General features: G+C 39.6%; 1 protein-coding gene across 10 annotated transcripts in view; it reads left to right on the top strand.

Annotated features, from left to right (window-relative positions):
* Window positions 1-19,208, top strand: part of FBXW11 (F-box and WD repeat domain containing 11) — a 119,525-nt gene that overhangs the window by 69,648 nt on the left and 30,669 nt on the right. For 7 of the 10 annotated variants that reach the window (XM_060635028.3, XM_060635026.3, XM_078446825.2 and 4 more), the window contains 3 exons: window positions 5,230-5,292; window positions 8,347-8,572; window positions 18,710-18,896. In XM_060635028.3, the coding sequence (XP_060491011.1) occupies window positions 5,230-5,292; window positions 8,347-8,572; window positions 18,710-18,896 (476 nt within the window). The remainder of the gene's footprint in view (window positions 1-5,229; window positions 5,293-8,346; window positions 8,573-18,709; window positions 18,897-19,208) is intronic. The other 3 variants (XM_060635030.3, XM_060635027.3, XM_078446837.2) reach the window with 1 other exon arrangement.

Raw genomic sequence — 19,208 nt, 5'->3', positions numbered from 1 at the left:
GAAGAAAAATTTTACCCTGTGTTCATTCTTCTACATACTTTGATATGATCTTGTCATGTAGTGTCAGGAACAGCCAAACACCTAGTTAGAAGTGTTGAGTAGAACTGCAGATTAGATAAACTGGAACAGAACTTACTACATTACAGAAATTACGTGGCAGTGATTTCAGACAAACTCCCAAAGAATTAAAATTTAAAAATTTTATTTTAATTGTAGAAAGAAAACAACTGGTTTGTTCCTATATGTTGATATTTGTGTGGAGGGACAAGAAGATTTTTGATTAGCTATGTTTAATGGTGGCTGGAGTTGTTGCTTTAAAAAGTCATGTATGCATAGATGCGTTCATGTTTTTCTTCCTTCTGGAGTTGTGAGATTACTATGAGAGAGGGGACTGCTTTTTTGGAAAAGCTTGTCTCTTCTTTTTCCAAGTGAATGTTTCTCCCTCTTCAGTGATCTCATTTACCAGTAATGTGTTGGTAAGATTTAGGTTTAAGGGGAAAGAATTTTAGGTTAGACTAGGGGCCTGGGTGGAATTAACAATAACAACACAGAGGTGTTTGGTTTATTTGTGTGAGTCATTGTTCTGTTTATCTTTGGAATTTGTGGCACATAGTAACTAGCAAACTAGATTTGGACATTTCTGCTTGGCTTGATCTTAACACAATAATCTTTTCTTGATTTCTGACTGTATTTGATACTTTTTCTGTGGCCTAGGATACTCTGTCGGTTGTGTTTTTAATGTTCTATGGAAAGCCAAGCTTTTATTTGTTTGGTCTACTTGATCTGTCAAAGATGCAAGGGTGTTTTAAAAATTAAAAAAAAAAATAACTTTTTTCCTTGATATATTTTGTGGAATTTTATATTTAGTGTATATATAAAAGTACACATTATCCTCTTCACAAATTACGACTTTTAGAGATTTTTAAAAACTCTTTGTCACTCAGTGATTTGACTTGAGTATCGTTCTCCTTGTGCAATAATGAGTTTTTCTTTCCTTAATTTGAATTTTCCTGTTCTGGTTTTGCTCATTCCTTTTATTTACCCCTTGTGATTTTTGTTATGCTTACCTTTGTGAGCAGGGGAATGCCCAGATTCAATTTCGTTTTATTAGAAAATGCTGATTGCGGCCCATTAAATGAACTTCATAGGCTACAACCAGCAGTTGGAAAATACTTGAGATGTGTTTTTCTGTACGGAAAGGACATGGACTTCTGATTAGAACAGACCTAGATCTGATTCCTGCATCTCTCATTTACCAACTTTGTGACTTTTAATCACTTACTTATCTGTTCCTCATTTTTTTTTTGTAAAATTGCAATATATACATTCATATTTTTTTCCTCAAGATTAAAAGGCAATGTATGAAACAAGCCTAGATTAGAGACCCAATGAAGTTAGCTAATAGCATTTTTGCATTATATGTCTGTCATTCTTAATGTCTTAAGTCCCCCAATTTTAAAACACTAAAGAAAATGGCACAATGCTCCCATGTTTTCCAGATCCTTTGTGGTTTTTTTTTTTATTTTTGCTTCCTCCAAAGAGTAAAGACTCCTTTTGTATGAAAATCTTATGTTGTATAAACATTTCTCTTTTTTAAAAAAATTTTTTAATGTTTGTTTATTTTTGAGCGAGAAAGTGCAAACAGGGAAGGGGCAGAGAGAGAGGGAGACAGAATCTGAAGCAGGCTCCAGGCTCTGGGCTGTCAGCACAGAGCCCAATGCGGGGCTTGAAGTCACGAACTTTGAGATCATGACCTGAGCCAAAGTCGGACGCTTTAACCTACTGAGCCACCCAGGTGCCCCTGTATAAGCATTTCTATCATGAAACTCATAATGCCGAATTTGTAGCATTTTAAAAGTAGGAAATGTATTTCTCTTATATAACTCTTAAAGTAGATTTTTCCAAGTGAAATATATTCTCTTAGCTGGTGGCACCTACTGGCAAAGATGTATCACGACTTAGAGCTTATTGTACCTACACATAGACTCAGCTCATAAAGCAGTCTGGGAAAGATGAGAGGAGACTCGGAATATTTTGTGCCTAGCAAAGTGGTCATTTCCTTTGTCTCCCAGAAACCTGGGTCTGGTGAAGTGAGAGGAGGGAGGACTTCTGCATGCTATTGCCCTAGTCCAGGGTTTTCCAGTATTTGCTGAGCTCTTGTTAAATGAGGTATTGTTATAATAAGAGAGGTGTCCATGTCCAACAAACTTGGGAAAGCTAGGTTAAACTATCTTAACCTGATTGTTACTTACGAGACATCTCTGAACCTTTCGTGTCTTAAGTGTTGTGTTTTTTAAATGTTTTTATTTATTTTTGAGACAGAGAGAGACAGAGCATGAGCAGGGGAGGGGCAAGGAGAGAGGGAGACACAGAATCTGAAGCAGACTCCAGGCTCCGAGCTGTCAGCACAGAGCCCGATGTGGGGCTCAAACTCACAGACCGTGAGATCATGACCTGAGCTGAAGCCGGACGCTTAACCGATTGAGCCACCCAGGTGCCCCTTAACGAAGTGGTTTTTAACTTTGGGGGTGGGGAGGGAGAGAGCAAGTGTTTGTGCAGCATATAGCATTTGTCAGATTTTATTAGACCAAGGGACCCTTTTTTCTCTGAGCATCTCTTGTGTCACCTGGAAGACTCTTGGGAAATGATCCTCTGATCAATGTAGCTTCAGAGTAGCATTTTCCCTTTGGCAGCTTCTCCTCAGGGCTTTATAAGAGAAGTTGAAAAGATATGTATGATGGGGGAGCTATTCCGGCCACCCCAGGGCTTTATTAAATACAATTTTATTAAATCGTATCTTTTTATCCACTTTTATCAAGCCTTAAGAGAATAGTTGCTATTTTTATCAGAGGGGTTGTTTCTTTCTCATCTGTATAAATAAACACCATTTCTCTGTTTTGGAATGAGTGAAAGGAAGAAAGACAGTTGTTTCTTGTGTAATCTGTAGGGACTTCTGACTTTTTATTTCCTCCCTGAGTAAGGAAAGTATTTAGGTAGCTTAGGTCAGAAGAGTTCTGGTGGGTTCAGACTCCTGTATAACAGAAGTTTTTACTTTAATTGTTTTAACATTGTATTTATTTTTGAGAGACAGAGCCTAAATGGGGGAGGGGCAGAGAGAGGGAGACACAGAATCTGAAGCAGGCTCCAGGCTCTGATCTGTCAGCCCCACAACATGGGGCTCGGACCCACCAACTGTGAGATGATGACCTTAGCCGAAGTCGGATGCTTAACCAACTGAGCCACCCAGGCGCCCCAAAAGTTTTTAGTTTAAAACCCTACATATATGCATTCCTCATACATTTCCTCCGGTGCCTGAAGATGGGGGCAGGGACTTGCCATTTTTCTCCTACTTTATACGCTTACCTCTTCATGTTTCCAGCCATGGTTTCTTCTTGTTACTCTCTTAGAACCCAGGACATTGTGACCTTGCAAGGATGGCTTTGTAACTACTAGTTGGACCCAGCAGATGATGTATTAAGTCACTGTTTCCATTTTGTTCACTCCCCTGCCAGCTTTATGAATCTTAAGTCCTTCAAGATAGCAGTAAAAGGAAAATTACATGGAGAGAGAAGTACTACTTCTGTTTTTCTCTTGTCCACCCTCTTCTTCCCATTCAGGATCATTTATTACCGTCTACTCTAGACCTGTTTTGGACTCTTGGACACAGTGTCTTCCTCTCTAGCTCATGGTTGGCTTTCACATACGGGGAACCCTGACCGTTTGCCCTTCTCCCCCATTGCAGACCTTGGCACTGTGGGACTTGTAAGATTTTATTGAGGGAGCCAGTGGATTTTCTCTACAGGCAGCCATCTGGAGCCATTCTGTCAAAGCCTGAGGTTAAAAAGTGTGAGAAGATAACACTTAAGGGAAAGTAAGCATCTTCAAAGCTGGGCATGAATGATTTTTTGAGTACCAGTTACACACCAAGCACTGTGTTGGGGAGTCTCCATCCCACAGTACCTCTATATGGTTTGTATTTGTCCATGGGTAAAAGACCTTACTCAGAATCTCACACACACACACACACACACACACACACACACACACACACACTGAATAAGTGACCACCTCACAAATGCAACGTCTCTCTGGTTTCAAAGCCTTTGACTGTTGTACTACATACTGTATTCCTGATCAGAGCGAGCTATGTGACCTGCAAAGTACTAGTGTTCTGTAGTGATTCTTCTGTCATTACCCACGTTGGGAAATACTGTGTGGGTGCAAACATTTTATGACTTGAAGAAAACAAAGGAAAAATAGGGAAGTTTTGAGAGATAGGCTTATCCCTAAAGGCAGTAAACAGAATCTTGTAAACACCAGTGACTTAAACAGATCTATAGGATTCTTTTGAATAATACTGTGGAGTGTTATAGTTTATCTTTTGTACCCCAATCTTAGAACTTTAGGTTTGGGAAAGAATCTTAGAGGTTCTTGAATTGTTATTCCTTTCGGAGCACTACTCTCCCACTTCCCTTTCTCATTAAGTTTCCATTTAGCCATTAGGTAGGAGCTTCAAAAGGGAAAATCCAATCATGTATAATCTCTAGTTAATGGGCATCTATTGAGCGACTAGGTCACCAGAAAGAATAATCGCACAGTGCCTCTTTGTGCGGTAAACACAAAAATCAAAAGCTGATGCATTCCCAAGGCAAGCCAGATTGTTACCGGCTACCAGCATCCTCCCCTTCAGGGAAGAAGTTGGGGCACCCACCACTGGTGCTTGCTAAGGGAGATTGCAAAGCCGGTCTAGAAAAACAAGGTTATCAAGGAAGGAAAGAGAAAAGCAAGGGGGGACTTCCAGAGCTTGGCAGTACTAAATGCAGGTGATGGTTGGGATGGATTACTGAATAGCAGACATTCTAGTAAATGTTTGTGCAATCAAAGAACTAAGTGGGTCTCTGTGGCTTCTTGCCACAAGTTAAAAGAATAACAGTGATGTTGAGGTAGAGCCTCAGCCCCAGTCCCATAATTTAGCTTGTTTTCTAAGTATGCCCAGCCTTCATATATAAAGACTTTATGCTTAGTTTTGTCCAGCAACTAACTGTAACTTCGACTAACGTATGAAGATGAGCACAACCCTTTTGACCCCAAAATGGCATCTGTTAGTCACACGCCAAATAGTTCTTGGGTTGGTGTTGGTACATTCTACTTTGGGTTTTCAAAATTATATTTTGGTGTAGGATTTGCAAAACTCGGCATAATTCAAATAACCTGTTTTTCCCCCCTTAGAACACTTCAGTTATGGAGGATCAAAATGAAGATGAGTCCCCAAAGAAAAATACTCTTTGGCAGGTAGGAATGACGACGCACAGATAAGAGCAGTTGACTTACTATAGATAAGATGCTCCCTCAGCTCATGTCCTCAATGAAAACTAGAGCCAAGCAAGCGTTTTTGTTTTCTTTTGTGCAATTTTGCTAGTTTCGGAATTCACTCTAATTTATCTTCTGTTCCTCAGGGAAGTGTCATTACTAATAGTAAAAAATTTTGGAGATGCTACAAAGATTCTGAAGTGTCTGTAGCCAAAAATACTCAGTTTGTCGCCACAGTCCAAGCCAAAGATGGTCAGTGGTGGCATCCTTGGTCACCAGAATAGCACCGTGCCATACCAGTGTGTGTGCATTGGTGATTTTGTCTCCCTACCCTCACCCTTCTCCCCCATTTCTTGTTAGTTTGCCCTTTCCTTTCTTCTTTCTTGGTTCTTTTTAGTCCTGCCAGTTTTCCTCCCAATTCCCCAGGGTTTTTTTTGCGCTAGCTATGGGGAGGGATGCTATGTAAAGTTTCATGATTGGATCTTTCCATCAACCATTATGGTGCAAATAACTTTGCCCCTCAGAAAGACACAGTAAGAGGCAAATAAACCTAAAGATGAAGAGAATAATGTTAAAAATATTCTCTGCGTTCATTTGATTTGAAATGAGAGGAGTAGATGAGTTAGCAAGAATAAAGTATGCCCAACAAATTTACGATGAAATAAGCAAAGCAAAACAATGTCAGGAAAATCTGGGCTCAGCAGGTGGCTAGAAGTAGAAATGGGAAATGTGCTGTAGAACTGTGCACTTGCCACTGCGTCGGGGGAACTGTGTGCAGCTTGATGTCTGTTCCTCCTTCGTGCTCCGTATTTTCCGATAGGGTTCTCTTCATTGACTATTGATTTTTCAGTTCACAGTGGTTCTTAACATTTTGGCTTTCAGTTTTTCTTTCGTAAGTTCTTTTAGTTAACTAGTTAATGGTATACCAGTGCTGTAGGGAAGTTAGATGTTTAAGAACCCTTCTGTAAATGAAATAATAATCCCTTTGCTTATCAAATGATAACGGATGTGAAAGTATTTTGGAAATTATAAAGCAGTACACAAATGCAAGTTGTTACCATATATTTAACCTGTCAGGAAAGCAAGTTTTGACAAGTTACAATGAGTAAAATGTAGAAAAGAAGGAGGAAGGAAATATGGCTGTTTTTTTTAATATATCCTTTATTCTGTCTTGTGTGTTCCCCGTTGCACAAACTAACCGTGATTGTAATGCTGTATAAAATTCTGCATCTTGTCTTTTGTTCCTTAATATTGTTTCATAAACATGTTCTCTTGTTATTAAGATGTTACTATATAAACCTAATTTTAATGGCTTCATTATAGTACCTTATGTAGATGTATTATTATTTGCTTTAACCAAGTTGCCTATAGTCGGGCAGTTACTATAACATTATACTCAACATCCTTATACTTAAAAGTAGCAGAGATGTCCCTTATACTAGCTGATACTCACCACCATGAAGAATTTTCACTTCTGACTGTTTTGAACGTTGATTTTTGGGCTCTGTCAGATAGAGGTCTTAACTACAAGCAGCATCATAAATTTCTGTTCAATGCTGCCCTCTGGTGGTACCCAGTGTCAGTGAGCTCTCCATCCAATTTCCAGGGGGGGGAAAAACATTCCTAGAGAAGGAGGTAGTCAGATAAATGGGATGGGAGGTGAATGCCTTCTCACTATGTACCTTTAAATGTGGACATAAAAACTTTGCTGCAGAGAGGTATGATATATAAGATTTTAATAAGGAAAGTCAGACTCCTTTGGTTATTTATGAAGGATGTCTTCTTTCTGGGATAGATTCAGTTAAATTAGGGGACATAGTGATAACAAAGCTCTTGGTTTTTTCTGTGTAAAACTTCTGAGATAAGCTCATGCATGGAGTTAATGCATGTCTGTAATATAACTCTTCAGTTTTCAAAATTCTCTTCTAGGCTATTTCTGGTGTTATACATGAAGGGGCTCTCAAAGGAGTGACTGGTAGATAGCTTGGCAAATGTTTGACAAAAACATTGAAGTAATTTTGGTTTTAAATAGGGATGTTACTGAGCCTCATAGCACCAGTGGCAGTTGTGGCTTCATTCTGGGGATTCCAATTTTTTTTTTTTTTTTTGATGCTGTTGTCAGATAAAGTATATGTAGTTTTTATTTTTTAAGAAATATACTGGTTTTATGCAAGAACCATCATCCATGTAGCTTTGAGGAGAAATGATGCATAGGTAGTATAGGAGTCTGTGGGATATCATCGACCAACTCTATAGGATGAGAATCTTTTGAGGTGTATGTGGTTTACCTTGGGTTGCTTTCAGAGTAGGTGAAGAAAAAAAAGGAGTGAAAGTCTAAACTGTTATTTGCTAGCAGTCTAGTAGCTCTGGTAACAGCTTGGAGATGGGTTCAATTTTTAGATTGAATTGCTTTCAGATTTCTTCATTAAATGGACCAGTGGTTTTCAAAGTGTGGTCTCTAAAGTGCATTCTCTGGACCATCAGCACCAGTACCACCTGGGAACTTGCAACTTCTCAGGCTCTACTCCAGACCTATAGAATGAGGACGTCTGTGGTGGAGCCTGGCAGTCTGTCTGTTAAGAAGCCCTCTTGTTACTCTGATGCACACACAGGTGTGAGAACCATTGGCTAGATGAGTATAGCATTGACTTTGATCTTTGAAGAAGTAAAGCAAACTACTAATAGTCAATCAGTTGCTACTTTGCCAAGTTGAGCACGTTCTCTAAGATATCTCTGACATTGGTTATCTAATAACCACATGGTTTTGGCATAAGCATTGGAGAATGATGACTTGGGACACCAGATAGCTTTATAAATAGCTGTAAATTTGACATTTACTTTAGAGACTTAATTTGAGGCCCTAAATACATTTTAAATTACTTCATGAATGAATTAATAAAGGAATGAGTTTGGCTTCAGGGTATAGCTGGTATTTTAAGATTAAATACACAGGGTGAAAAATGTTTCCAATAAAATACTAATTAGAGTTTTTTTCCTTGTCAAACTAATTATTTTTTTTTTATTTTTCTAAAATAGATAAGTAATGGAACATCATCTGTGATCGTCTCCAGAAAGAGGCCATCAGAAGGAAACTATCAAAAAGAAAAAGACTTGTGTATTAAATATTTTGACCAGTGGTCTGAATCAGATCAAGTGGAATTTGTGGAACACCTTATTTCACGAATGTGTCATTATCAGCATGGACATATTAACTCTTACCTGAAGCCCATGTTGCAGCGGGACTTTATTACTGCTTTACCAGGTAACTGTACTTGTCTTTTAAAAGGCTGAGCCGTAGAAGAATGTCTAGTCCAAGGGCCTACGCAGAAGTCAGTAGATATTTGTGAAATGAATGAATGAGTACAGTGTGACTACAGTGTGAGTTTCTTTGGTACCCATACTATATTTTATTATGGCATTGGAAAAGGAGTTATAATTTAGGATCTGTATAGGAAATGTAGGCAGTTGCCACGATTAGTGGTGTTGATCATTGGTCATACCATTGTTTAATTTAGTTTAATGAGCTAATGCTATCCTGTTTTTTAAAGTGTTTATTTATTTTGAGGTGGGGGAGAGGCAAAGAGAGAGGGAAAGAGAAACCCAAGCAGGCTGTGTACTGTCAGCACAGAGCCCAATGCAGAGCTTGATCCCATGAACTGTGAGATCAAGACCTCAGCTGAAATCAAGAGTTGGATGCTTAGCTGACTGTGCCACCCAGGCATCCCTATGCTGTTAGTTTTGATGTAGCCTATATATAATCTGGATTTTGCTTTTATAAGTAATTTAAAAAATATATGAGATAATTTTTCCTACAGCATTTATGTTTAAGCAGTGTCCCAAAGTTTAGGATGTTCATTTGTACTTAAAATGACACTTAGGGTAGGGAATGGTACAAATGTCTTGGAAAAACTGATGGCATGTCTTTATTACGTTTTTTGAAAAACTTATTTCTGGATCTTCTCCCTCACCACTTCTCTTTTTCTCTCTCCCTCCCTCTCTGTTTCTCTCTCTCCCTCTTCCTTCCATCCCCATACTCCTCTGGTTAAGTTTACTTTGATTTAAAAAAAAAAAAAAAGAGAGAGAAACTATTTTTTTAGAGTAGTTTTAGGTTCAGAGCAAAATTGAATGGAAAATACAGAGAATTCATATAGTCTCCATATCCCCATCCTACCTCACTATCACCATCCCATCCAGCCTCCCCCGTTAACATCCCATCCAGGTGGCTCATTTGTTCTGGGACACATGGGCCTACATTGACACATTATTATCACCCACAGTCCATACTCATTAGGGGTCACTCTTGGTGTGCATTCTTTGGGTTTGCACAAATGTGTAATGACATGTATCTGCCATTATTGTATCATATTGAATAGGTTCACTGCTCTAAAAAGCCTCTGTGCTCTGCCTGTTTTATGCCCACTTTGATTTTTGATCACTCATTAATTCTGTCTTTTCTCTCTTTATTTTTCCTCCTCCTCCTCCTCCTCCTCCTCCTCCTCCTCCTCCTCCTCCTTCTTCTCCTTCTTACTTTAATTTTGATTTTAACTTTAATTTTAAATTTGGCTAGGTAAGATAGATTTCTGAAGAGAATGCTGGCCAGAATGCTTCTTCTAATAATGGTCATTGTGGTCTAGAGGTTATAACTGCCATGCCAGGGTAGACCTAGAAATAGCCAGGGATAAAAGTGCCATTGCCACCAGCCCTGTCCCGTCAGAGCTTCTCTTCAAAGAAGAGCTCTTCTCTTCAAAGAGTAGCTCCTTCCTTAGCTTGTCTGTGATTTACAGTGCATCAGGACTCCATGATCTAAGTATTTTCATGGCAAATAGGAGCTGTTCTCAGGTCTCATGCAAATTGAAAGGCCAGTTTTGAATTTCGAATCTTTCTTCCAAAATGTGTAAATTTACTTTCTACAGTGGGAGTGTAAGGATATTTGAGAGTTAGCTTAGGAAATTTTGACTCTTCTGGTTTATTTTATGCTGAAATATAGCACTGTTTGCTCCATTTCATTCATTAGTATTTCTAGAAAAGAAAATAAGAACCCTCTCTTTCTAGAATTGTGTAGTATTTAATTGCTACGAAGGATCTTAGCCATCACTTAATCCTCTTTCTCATTCTATAGACCAGGAAGCCAAGGATCAGAGAAATTTCATGAAATGACAAAGATCATACATCTTGGTTATTGTGGTGATTGAATTGTGGGTGATGGTGGGGGCTGGTTCAAAAGTTAGTGCAAAGGCTGAAATTGCTAGGATTACTCTGGAAAATTCTTATTGGCCATAGTATAGAATACATGTTTACAACCCAATTTACAGCCCAGTTATTTATGATAGGGAGAAAGGAGGAAACAGATATGGTTTTAATTGTATGAGAGGGAAGGAGGGTGAGGGGTTCAGGGGGAGAGAATTATAAGTGAGTTTAAGTAAGGTGATTGACCATGTGGTGCCGTCTCTCTGGTATGAGCAGTGCCAGAACTCAGAACCTCCAGCAGCCAAGCGTTTCTGTGGACTCAGGTTCCATCTCATATCTAGAAAAGATCAGGCAGTTAAATATTCGATGATAGTACTTGTTCCTCATAAGTGCTTTGAAACTATGCCTCCATTTTGCTCAAGGAAACCTGTTGTTTTTTGGTGTGCTTGCTTTGTGCTGCTTTGGTTTTATTTTATTTTTGCCTGTAATTTGCTTCTCAAACATTTTAGAGTGCCAGGAAACTCACCTTGTATTTACAGAATATCCACAAGGTGGCACTGTTGAAGTTCTCTTGATTTGCAGAGTGCAGTCCAGAGGCAACCCCTTCTCTTGGGGAGTGTACAGTCTTGGAGAAGAGACAGAACAGATGAACATGTGTTATGTATATAAATATGGTTAGTATAATTGCATACGATTCAGTTTTCATTACAGCGAATTTTAAGGCATTGTCCATATCTCTGTTAAAGTGGAATTTTGTGGTATTGAATATTACATGAAATGAATGGACCATTGGCTGGGACATGGAAATATTTTTGTTAAAATGCTATTTGTTTTAACAGGATTTGATCTGAACATATATACATATGTCAGTATATATCATACATACGAATCTAATAGCTGGGGACAAGCTGGCCAAGTTGATTGTGTTCGTGTCTAGTAGACTTGGATTAAACCTGGCATTAGTTCCTTAACACAGACCCTGCCTTAAGAGTATTAGGGGAGAAACTGGTCCATGTGTACGTGCATACTTAAATTTAATAATGTATGGAGCAACTTAGTAATCACTATTCTAGTTTGGTGTTGAACTTTTACCATAGATGATCTTGAGTTTGAAGTTTTACTCTGTTTCAGTTGTCAACTTAAGACTTCTTTTGATTGGGAAAACCATTAATTCTATAAAAATTGTCTGTAGTTCTCGCTTTTTAATGCTTACTGTGAATATCATACCTGTCAGTATAGGGAAAATGGAAAATGTTTGTGGTCTCTGGCTCCTTTTGGTTCAGTGGAAAAAGTGATAATTATGATATGCTTTTCTAAAAATCATGGTAAATGTTTAGTCTGCAATGTCAATTTCTGCAGGCTAAGTTTGTGGTTTGTAAGAACTGTTGTTAAAGGGAAAATTTACATCATTTGAAGTAGAGGCAGATTGTACTTCAAAGAGGATGATAAGCATTGGCGATGTTTTTGGTGAGGTATCTGAGCAATTAAGAATTTTGAAACACTTAGCTTCCTGGCCATGGTTTATTCATTTGTCTTCTCCCCAAGTAAGGGCGATAAACCATTATGGACTGTAAATGTGACAGACTAAATCAAAGGTCTTGAGAGAGCATAGCTGAGGCTTTAGGCTGGATGTAGGGCCAAGGACCAGCATGACAGAGTGGAAAGAGTATGGGTGTTGGATTTAGACAGTCCCTAGATTTGAATCCCAACCCCTGCACTTGATACTTACATGAGCCCACTTTTTGGAGCCTCAGTGTCTTTATCTGTATGGGAATAATAATAATAATACTTCATGGGATATTGTAAAGATTAAAGACAATGTATGTAATATGCCTGACATCTGGTGGGTATTGTGAGGATGGTAGCTTTAAAAAGAAAAAGAAAAAAAAAAAAACCTGGAGAGACAGGAAACACTGCTTCTCCAGAAGTAGTAAGATTTGTTGCCAGGAAGTTTTAATTATTCACCTGCTAATTTCTGAATTGATTCATCCTGACATCATAGAGGTAGATGCTTGCGCCATTTTGTTGGGACAACAAAATGTTGAACTTTGTGACTTGAGGGTCATTTCACTTCATTTCTGTCTGAATCCTTAGGTCTGTATATGCCAAGTTAAAGGCATCCATTGACATCCTATTGCTGTCAGCAGTTGCATTGTTTTTTCTTTCAAAAGGTTGCTAAGTTCAGATTTTACCACTAGATCTGTGACTAGGAAGGGACAGCAGGAGTGGGTGGGGAAGGAAGTTTCTTTGCAGCTGCCCTTTGAAATGTGTTTCTAAAATAATAAAAGTTTCTGTAATTGTATGATCTAAGCAGCTGTGTTAAAACTGGCTGTAGTCAAGGGCATTGAAGTGACATTATACATTTGAGTTTCATTTTGATATAGTGTTGTTTACATACTGAGCTTTGAAATTTGTGCCTCTTAATTGTTTTAATTTATTGTTGAAATTTTTCCAGACCTTCGTCTGGTGCCTATAATTAGCAACAGAAGCACTTCTTCAGCATTGTGTGTGCCGTATTCTGGCCTCATTTTCTGAAACCATAATGTGTCCTCTTGTTGCCTTGGGAAGGGAGGTGGTAGTGGGAGACCAGGGGGGGGGGGTGGGGAGGGGAGGGGGTCTCAGCAAGATAGAGAAATGAGAGCCAGATATTGGTACTTAAGAAAATGCTTAGTTTTAACACTTCAAAGCACCTTCTGGCCTGAGCAGATGGCCCACCTTCTTCAGTAACTTCTTTGTCCTGAATAGGCTTGAAACGAGAAAGTTACATGGTCTGCTTGGCTCCTGGGGATACTGTTCTAAGGTGTTCTCGTAGAGGTTGTGGGATTCCTGTTATGCTGACATTTAAGGGGATATGCGACTTAGCACCAAGATGTTAGAATGGGCTTTAGTGCTTTGCTAGAGGAGCTGTTCAGCGTTTTTCTTTGTGGAAAATAACAAGAGCAACATTGCTTAGTTTCTTTGACCAATGGTAGCAGTTAAGGGGATTTGGAGATGAGGGAAGGAGAGCAGAGACTGACACTAGCAAGAGCCTGCTCTGTATCTGGCTCCTTCGTAGCCTTCTCCTGTTAACCTTCCCAACAAGGCTAAGAAGTTCCTTCTCTGTAAAATGAGGATATTGAGAATAACTGTTGTCAGAGTGTTACTGTGCACATTATATCAGATCATTCATGACAGGTGTCTAATATTATTCCTATTTTATGGGAGACTGAGATCCAAAAAGGAAAACTGATTTGCTTCAACCCAGGTTATTTGACTCTACAGCCAGTGCATTTTCCAAGAGACTGAAATGCCCTGCCTCCTGGAATTGATGGCGTGAACTTAAAGCATTATGCAAGGGAAGTCAGTCTTCTAGATATGATGGAGTTGTGGCTGGATTGGAGTGATGGCATTTGAAAGAGGAGGAAAGATGTGTTTGAGATTTCCTTATGTAGAAACTCAGTGATAGTCTAATGGTGAGCTAGACTAAAAAGGATATCAATTGCTATAAGGCAGTAGTTCCCAGTATCAGAATTATCTGGTGGCACTTCTAAAAAGACAGATTCCTGGTCTTCACCATGTAAACATGCTGATTCAGTAGACCAAAAAAATGTCCAGGGAATCTGTTTTTGGTGGTGGTGTTTTTGTTTGTTTTATTTTAAGTTGGTTTTTTTTTTGTTTTGTTTTGTTTTTTGTTTTTTGTTTTTTGTTTTTTTTGAGAGAGAGAGAACGAGCGAGCCCACAGGCACACACATGAATGGGGGAGGGACAGTGAGGGGGGTGGAGAGAGAATCCTAAGTAGGCTCCACGCTGTCAGCACAGATTCCCACTCGGGGCTCAATCCCACGAACCATGAGGTCATGACTTGAGGACCTGAGCTGAAACCAAGAGTCGGATACCCTATTGACTGATCCACCCAGGTGCCCCTGTTTATTTTTAAAAATCACTTGCCCTAAGTGATTCAACTACAACTACACAGGCTTCTGAGAGCCAGCTCCTGGACCACCCAGCCAGGTGGAAGACTTGGATGGATGCCACTTTCCCAGCTCAGATACAGACGATGGAGGTGTTGCAGTCATTGAGGAAGTTGCACTGAGTTGCAGTGAGAAAGCAGCTATCCGATGCATTCTTTTTTTTTTAATTTTTTTTTTTAATTTTTTATTTATTTTTGGGACAGAGAGAGACAGAGCATGAACGGGGGAGGGGCAGAGAGAGAGGGAGACACAGAATCGGAAACAGGCTCCAGGCTCCGAGCCATCAGCCCAGAGCCTGACGCGGGGCTCGAACTCACGGACCGCGAGATCGTGACCTGGCTGAAGTCGGACGCTTAACCGACTGCGCCACCCAGGCGCCCCTATCCGATGCATTCTTATCTCACTATGCATTTCATCACTCAGAGCGAGGGACTCATGAGGGGAATTGGTTAGGGGTGTGTTTATAACCAATTAGGAGGATTTAGTTGACGATATGGAAGTAATGTGGACCTTGAAAGGTGACTGTACTCATAGGACGTGAGAAACTAGATGAGATAAGAACCCAGAATTAGAAAAATTCAGAGAAGAGCTAAATCTATTAGCCCATGATTAGAGGTGCTAAAAGAAAATGTGATTGTAGAGGGCAGAGACATTCTGAAATTTGAAATTCTTGTCAGTAAATTTGTCAGCCCTAGCAGTGGAGAGGTACAAGTACCCTATGATTATCCATGGATCTCCCTGATTTTAAATGCAAATGGAAGAAAGGAGCACATGATCATTGAGATACACAAAAAGGAAACACACAGCTTCTATAGACAAGTAGACCTAAAGACATTGTGTGCCAGGGTAGTGATTGAACACTTAGTTGTGATTTTCAGAATTGTGGAACGTTGAGGAGTAATTGAAAACCATAGGCAGAGGGGCTCCTGGGTGGCTCAGTCGGTTAAGTGTCTGACTTGATTTTGGCTCAGGTCATGATCTCGGAGTTCGTGGGTTCCAGCCCCACATTGGGCTCTGTTCTGACAGTATGGAGCCTGCTTAGGATTCACTCCTTCTCTCTCCCTCCATCCCTCCATCTCTCCGTCTCTCCATCTCTCTCTGCAGCTCAAAATAAACAAACATTAGAAAACCGTAGGCAGAGCTACTAGGTACAGTTGTACCCTTTACAGCTTGTACAACTGCGTTTGGTAGCCCTGCGTGGATAGTACTCTGAGATGATTGATGAGCAGACTTCCTGGTGTTAAGAGCTGGAGACCTGAGGTTGGGTGTATTTGGGGGATATTGGCTAGTAAATTTAATGTTATACTGTGACAGACTTTTAAAATGGATTGTCAAAGTTAATTAATTTGCAGCTGAAGAGACCGTGTAGGGTTGTGTAAACCTATAAGGATGTATACAGAATGCTAGGAACCTTTATCTCTGAGAGGATTTAGGGATTAAAAATTTTTGCTTATATGCCTTTTATAATTTTTGTGTCATGAACTTGGGTTATATATGTTAAAAAAGGGTTACAAAGCAGCTCCTTGCCAACTTGTAAACAAAAAATACAATACCAACTTCATGTAGGAAGCACCAGCAAGGGACTACAAAGAGTAACCATACCAAATTCACTTGATTGTGGGGTGGGAGATTGGGATAAGGCTATCAGATTAGTAGGTCAGAAGAATGGTGCAAAGGTAAAGGTGATAGGGTCTTTATGGGGGGCAGAGTTTCTCCAAATATCCGAACACTGAATAGAGAGATGTGGGCTGGACAGTAGTACATCCGGGTGGCCACAGAACCAGTGGCTCTGTATTGGTACTGTGAGTATTTAATGAATGGATCCACAGTAGCCTCGATGGAAATACAGATCTAGAATCGTGGGTGCTGTCCTTGGTTCTGACCCATTTAACATGTTTGCCAAGAACTTGGGATAAAGACTTACTACATTTGCCCATCATGCAGATTTGGTGTGGAATATCCACTCTTCTGGATGACAGAATCAGAATTCTAGAGGTTGACATGCAAGGGTCAGATTAAGCTTCAAAGGTGAATTACAGTAAGGATAACTATAAACTTTTGCATGAAGCTGCCCTTCACCTCTCCATTAGCCATACAAATGTAGAATTCGGGGGAATTTTATTTTTTAAGTTTATTTATTTATTTTGAGAGAGAGAGAGCATGCCTGTGAGCAGGGGAGGGGCAAAGGGAAGATGAGGGAGAATACCAAGCAAGCTCCACACTGTCAGCACCAAGCCCAATGTGGGGCTTGATCCCACGAACCGAGAGATCGTGACCTGAGCCAAAATCAAGGGTGCCAGACACATAACTGACCGAGCCACCTGGGCACCATGGGGGAATTGCTTTAATAAATCTTTTTGGAAAACAGGCCTAGGAATTTATTTATCTTACTCATCTTAGGAATCTACTGTGATAGGACTACTAGATAAAGGCAGTATAATCTTTGACTGCATTAACTGTGATATAATGACAGTCACCAGAAAAAATAGTGGTCTCAGTGTATGTAGTCTTTATGATCAGATCAGAGCTTGGATATTAGATCTAGTCCAGAGTAGGAGAATTAGTATGTGAAAAGCCTGTAAACCACAATCAAGAAAGAGTATAAAGTGTCATTCTCAGAGTTGAAGAAACCATTAGTCTGTAAAGCATTTTAACGCACCATCTCATTTTGATATTTTCAAAATAGAGATTATTATCCCCATCCTATACAGATGAGGAAAACTGAGCTCTGAAAGTTTAAAAGAATTACTTACATCCTGCAAAGTTAATGCTACTATATGGCTTCTATTTATCTTAAAAAAGAGAACAAGTATTAACCTTATATGGTGTTTTGTTTCCTTTAAAATCTTTTTATAAAGTTCTTCCATCTGATTCTTACTGGTAGTATGCGAAAGGACAGTGGTTACTGGTAATTACCATTGTTTAATGGTAAAAGACCAAAGGGCAGTGATGTTTCAGGATTATGTTTAAATATTTGTTTCATGTCAGAGAACTGCTACATGGTGAGCCTTGACTTGAAATTGAAATTTTCTGCCTATACGTCTAGTGTTCCCACCACTATAATAGGTCTGGGAGGTGAGCTTTATTTTTTGTAGCTACAGAAGACTTGCCTAGAGCCATAGGATGGGAGTTCACAGGTGGCAACGTTGATGAAAATGGTGATTTCCTTACTAGATGGCAGTGTCAGTTAGACTCTGAATCTTGGTTGTCTTTGGGACGACCCTTGCATTGTGTGGGATAAATCTCATAAGGTTCAAGAATTTACAGACATGTGGTTCTTGCTTTTGAGGGTTCTACCTCCATAAGAAGGAGATGAAGAAATGATTGGCAAAGATACATTTAAGGAGACCTGACTTTAACTCTTGGATTGTCACTTGACTTTTCATAAGCTTTTTAAGATGTGTGAGTGTTTCTCCTTCTTTGTCTCCTTGGCTCCAAGAGATTCACATAGGTCATATATTAAATGGATGATTTGTTATGAGAGACGGTAAGTCAGAGGGGAAAGAACACAAACTTAGGAGCAAGAGATCGGAGTTGCAATCTTAGTTTTAGTATTCAATAGTTGTGAAACCTTGAGGACTTAATAACCTCTCTGTGCCTCATCCTTAAAATTTGAGGAATCATTTCCCTGTAGTAGTTTTCTAAGAGTTATGTAAAAGAATACAAATAAGTCTTTTTTCATAACATCTGACAAATAGAGACCTGTCCAGGATCCACTTTTATACATAGAATCTGTTGCCATCAAAACATTTTTTTTTTTTTTTTTTATTTTTAGGGTGCCTGGGTGGCTCAGTCAGTTGGGGATCCGACTGTGCTGACAGCTCAGAGCCTGGAGCCTGCTTTGGATTCTGTGTCTCCCTCTCTGTCTGCCCCTTCCCCGGTCTCTCTCTCTCTCTCTCTCTCTCTGTCTCTCTCTCTCTCTCTCAAAAATAAATAACCATTAAAAAAACAAATGTATTTTTTTAAAGTAAGCTCTGTGCCCATCCTGGAGCTTGACCTCACAACCCCCAGATCAAGAGTTGCATGCTCTACTGATTGAACCAGCCAGGCACCCTGCCATCAATTATTTTATCTTAAAAACTCAGAACCAAAAAGAAGTGTATGTGTTTATGTACTCATGCACTTGTATATCTGAACTTTTGATATTAGTCAGGTATGTTACCTGGTTCAGGATTTCGTTATTCCTCTTACCTTTACAGAAATGGTGACTGGTACATTTCCATCTCCCTTCCCATTCCTTCATTGCCTTTTCTATTTTGTAGAGCAAGGCTTAGATCACATAGCAGAAAACATTCTTTCTTACCTGGATGCCAGGTCTCTGTGTGCAGCAGAGCTGGTATGTAAAGAATGGCAGCGAGTGATCTCGGAAGGAATGCTTTGGAAGAAGCTGATTGAAAGGATGGTGCGCACTGACCCTCTGTGGAAGGGACTTTCAGAAAGAAGAGGGTGGTAAGTTCCTGGGTTGCTTGTTCCCCTGAAAAAAGTTTCTTGGACATAGGGTCAGTTTGGTTATTCAAACAAGCAGTTTGACTTGCCAAATGTGTTGGCCTATTTTAAAGTGGGCAAGAGGAGTGGTCACAAGTGGCACGTGGGGGAGGGGGAGTTAAAGCTGTTAGAGTAATTCCTTCTGCAATGCATATTTCCTTTACAAGTATTAACTGTTAGGAAGTATTCTATAGTTTGAATGAGTGATTTGGCTTTTCAAATATATGAGTTTATGTTTTCGTTTTCCTTTCACATTTTTCTTAGGTGATGATACTA

This window comes from Panthera onca, chromosome A1 (assembly GCF_046562875.1).
Source record: "Panthera onca isolate mPanOnc1 chromosome A1, mPanOnc1 haplotype 2, whole genome shotgun sequence".
In the NCBI taxonomy this organism is placed as follows: domain Eukaryota; kingdom Metazoa; phylum Chordata; class Mammalia; order Carnivora; family Felidae; genus Panthera; species Panthera onca.
Note: the sequence above shows the minus strand (reverse complement) of the source record. Positions and strands in the feature narration are given on the sequence as shown.